Genomic DNA, 2145 nt, shown 5'->3' on the forward strand with positions numbered 1-2145 from the left:
TTAATCGGGTATCTAATTATCCAATTTAGATTGTTTTAGATCCATTTACAAAAAAATTTTAAATCCAAACCGATTCAAACTAGTTAAAATTTAATCGATTTGATTGTGTTTCTTTTCAAACTTAAACCACCCGTGAAAACTCCTATTTGAAACATTCCTCACTCCAAAAGCCAAATTTTAAGTTGAAATAGATAGATAGATCTATTCAATTTCAATTTTAACAGTAACTAATAAGATATACTCATTTTTTTCCCCCCTTTTCGTGAAGGAAGGATGTTGAAATTATTGACTACATAATAGTAAGTTAAAAAAAAATGTTAGTCAGGTATACTTTTTCCGAACGGCGGGATGACACGCAATTGATTTGAGAAATAGTTGTCAATACTGGATACTGGAATCCCCTTCTTAAATAGCATCACCATCGGGTCTTGTCTTCGATATTCAGAGAACTTTTAAATTTGTGTGTCTTACCAACTAACCAATCTTTAATAGGATGGCTTCCACTTCCAGGCTGCTGCTTCATGGTTCATTGCCTCCTCCCACTAAATCCATTTCCAAAACCAATTCTGGTACGTATATACCTTCCTTATTGTTTTTGTTTCTTCCATTTTAATTTTGTTTTGTCGAAATCAATTTCGTGAGCGGAGATCCCAACCGTTTAATTACTTTGTATTATTTTTTGTGTTTAATTATTCAGTTGATCTGTATAATTTTATAAAAAACTGACAGTATTTTTCTCTAGAGACATTGTTATTTATGCTCCATTATTAAGAATTTTCTTTCTTCTTTCTTCGTCCTTTGTCCCTGGGGTCTTCGCTACACATCCCTACTTCCTTTTTTTTTTCTTCCTCCCACTTCCTCTTCTCTTCTTATCTATGTGCAGTTTTTTTTTTCCTTCTTTTCATCCTTTCTTTCTTTTTATTTTGACATGACTTTCTGTTATTTTTGTATTGTTTGTACTAATTTATTATTGTACATATTCTTTAAATGATTCTATGTTATTTTAAAGAAATTTGTGTGTTCATTTTCTCAATTTTTGTAAAAAGAATAGTAACTTTTTGAAACTTTCTTAAAAATTTAGTTATGAACAAGCTCAATTTTTTTTTATATGAAAAACATGTGTGTTGTGCATTGTTGTGGAAAATGTAGGTGCTAAACATAAATATGGAATAGCTTTTTCTAAAAGGAAAAGTATACGGTACCAACATATTATCTGCCAACTTCTGCCAACTCTTATTTATAATTGTGTTTCATGGAAGTGTGTTCGTGGATGTGTCTAATAATTAATATATTTTAAATACATATATAAAGAGACACATTCAGAAAATATATCTATAAAGACATTTCTATTAAACATAGCTATAAAAAAGACATTTTTATTAGACACATCCACGAACACACTTCCATGAAACACAATTATAAATAAGAGTTGGCAGAAGTTGGCAGATATGTTGTTGGTAACGTAACGAAACCGTTTCTAAAATAAAAAAATGAAGAAATTGAACCATCTAACTTCTTTATAAAAAAAATTAAGCCAACTAATCAGAGAATCTTATTAATGTGGGAGAGAAAATTTAAATTTTGGTAAAAGTAATCAGACCCTACGATTTGTATTTAAAAAATTAAAAAATTTGGGGTACATAAATTAAATGGTCCAATTTGTGTACCACAAACCTTTTTAATTTTTTAAACATAAATCGAAGAGTCCAATTTATGTACCAAAAAATCTGACGATTCGATTTTTACTCTTAACACTACAATTACATAAAATACCTATATACTCTATAACTACGTCCTACATCATTCTTCCTACCATGTCTAAATTAAAAAGTCGCTATGAACAACACTTTTTCTTTTCTAGTATATGTGTGTGTGTCACGACTTGGATGGCTACACTAAAGGAAGTTATTACTTATTAGTGGTCAAGCTTTCACCAACAAAGCTAATAGCGACACCTGTCACAATTCAAAGTATGATTAGTGATCAACCGAAACATTAAAACTCATTAGTGATCGACTTTATCTCGCTCAGATGCCTTAGTTTCACCTTCTTCTGTTTCGAGAAACTCAAACTCGACTGTGTCATCCTTTTCATTCCCTTAATTAGTGCTCTACCCATCAGTTCATTGCCTTGAATAGGGATACA

At 30.5% G+C, this 2145-nt stretch overlaps 1 protein-coding gene across 1 annotated transcript in view; it reads left to right on the top strand.

The window, feature by feature from the left end:
* The window catches only part of LOC107646191 (naringenin 8-dimethylallyltransferase 2, chloroplastic), an 18141-nt gene continuing 16188 nt past the window's right edge, over positions 193-2145 (top strand). The window contains exon 1 of the mRNA XM_016350399.2: positions 193-569. Coding sequence (XP_016205885.1) covers positions 494-569 — 76 coding nt within the window. The 5' untranslated portion in view covers positions 193-493. The remainder of the gene's footprint in view (positions 570-2145) is intronic.

This window comes from Arachis ipaensis, chromosome B01, assembly GCF_000816755.2.
Source record: "Arachis ipaensis cultivar K30076 chromosome B01, Araip1.1, whole genome shotgun sequence".
In the NCBI taxonomy this organism is placed as follows: domain Eukaryota; kingdom Viridiplantae; phylum Streptophyta; class Magnoliopsida; order Fabales; family Fabaceae; genus Arachis; species Arachis ipaensis.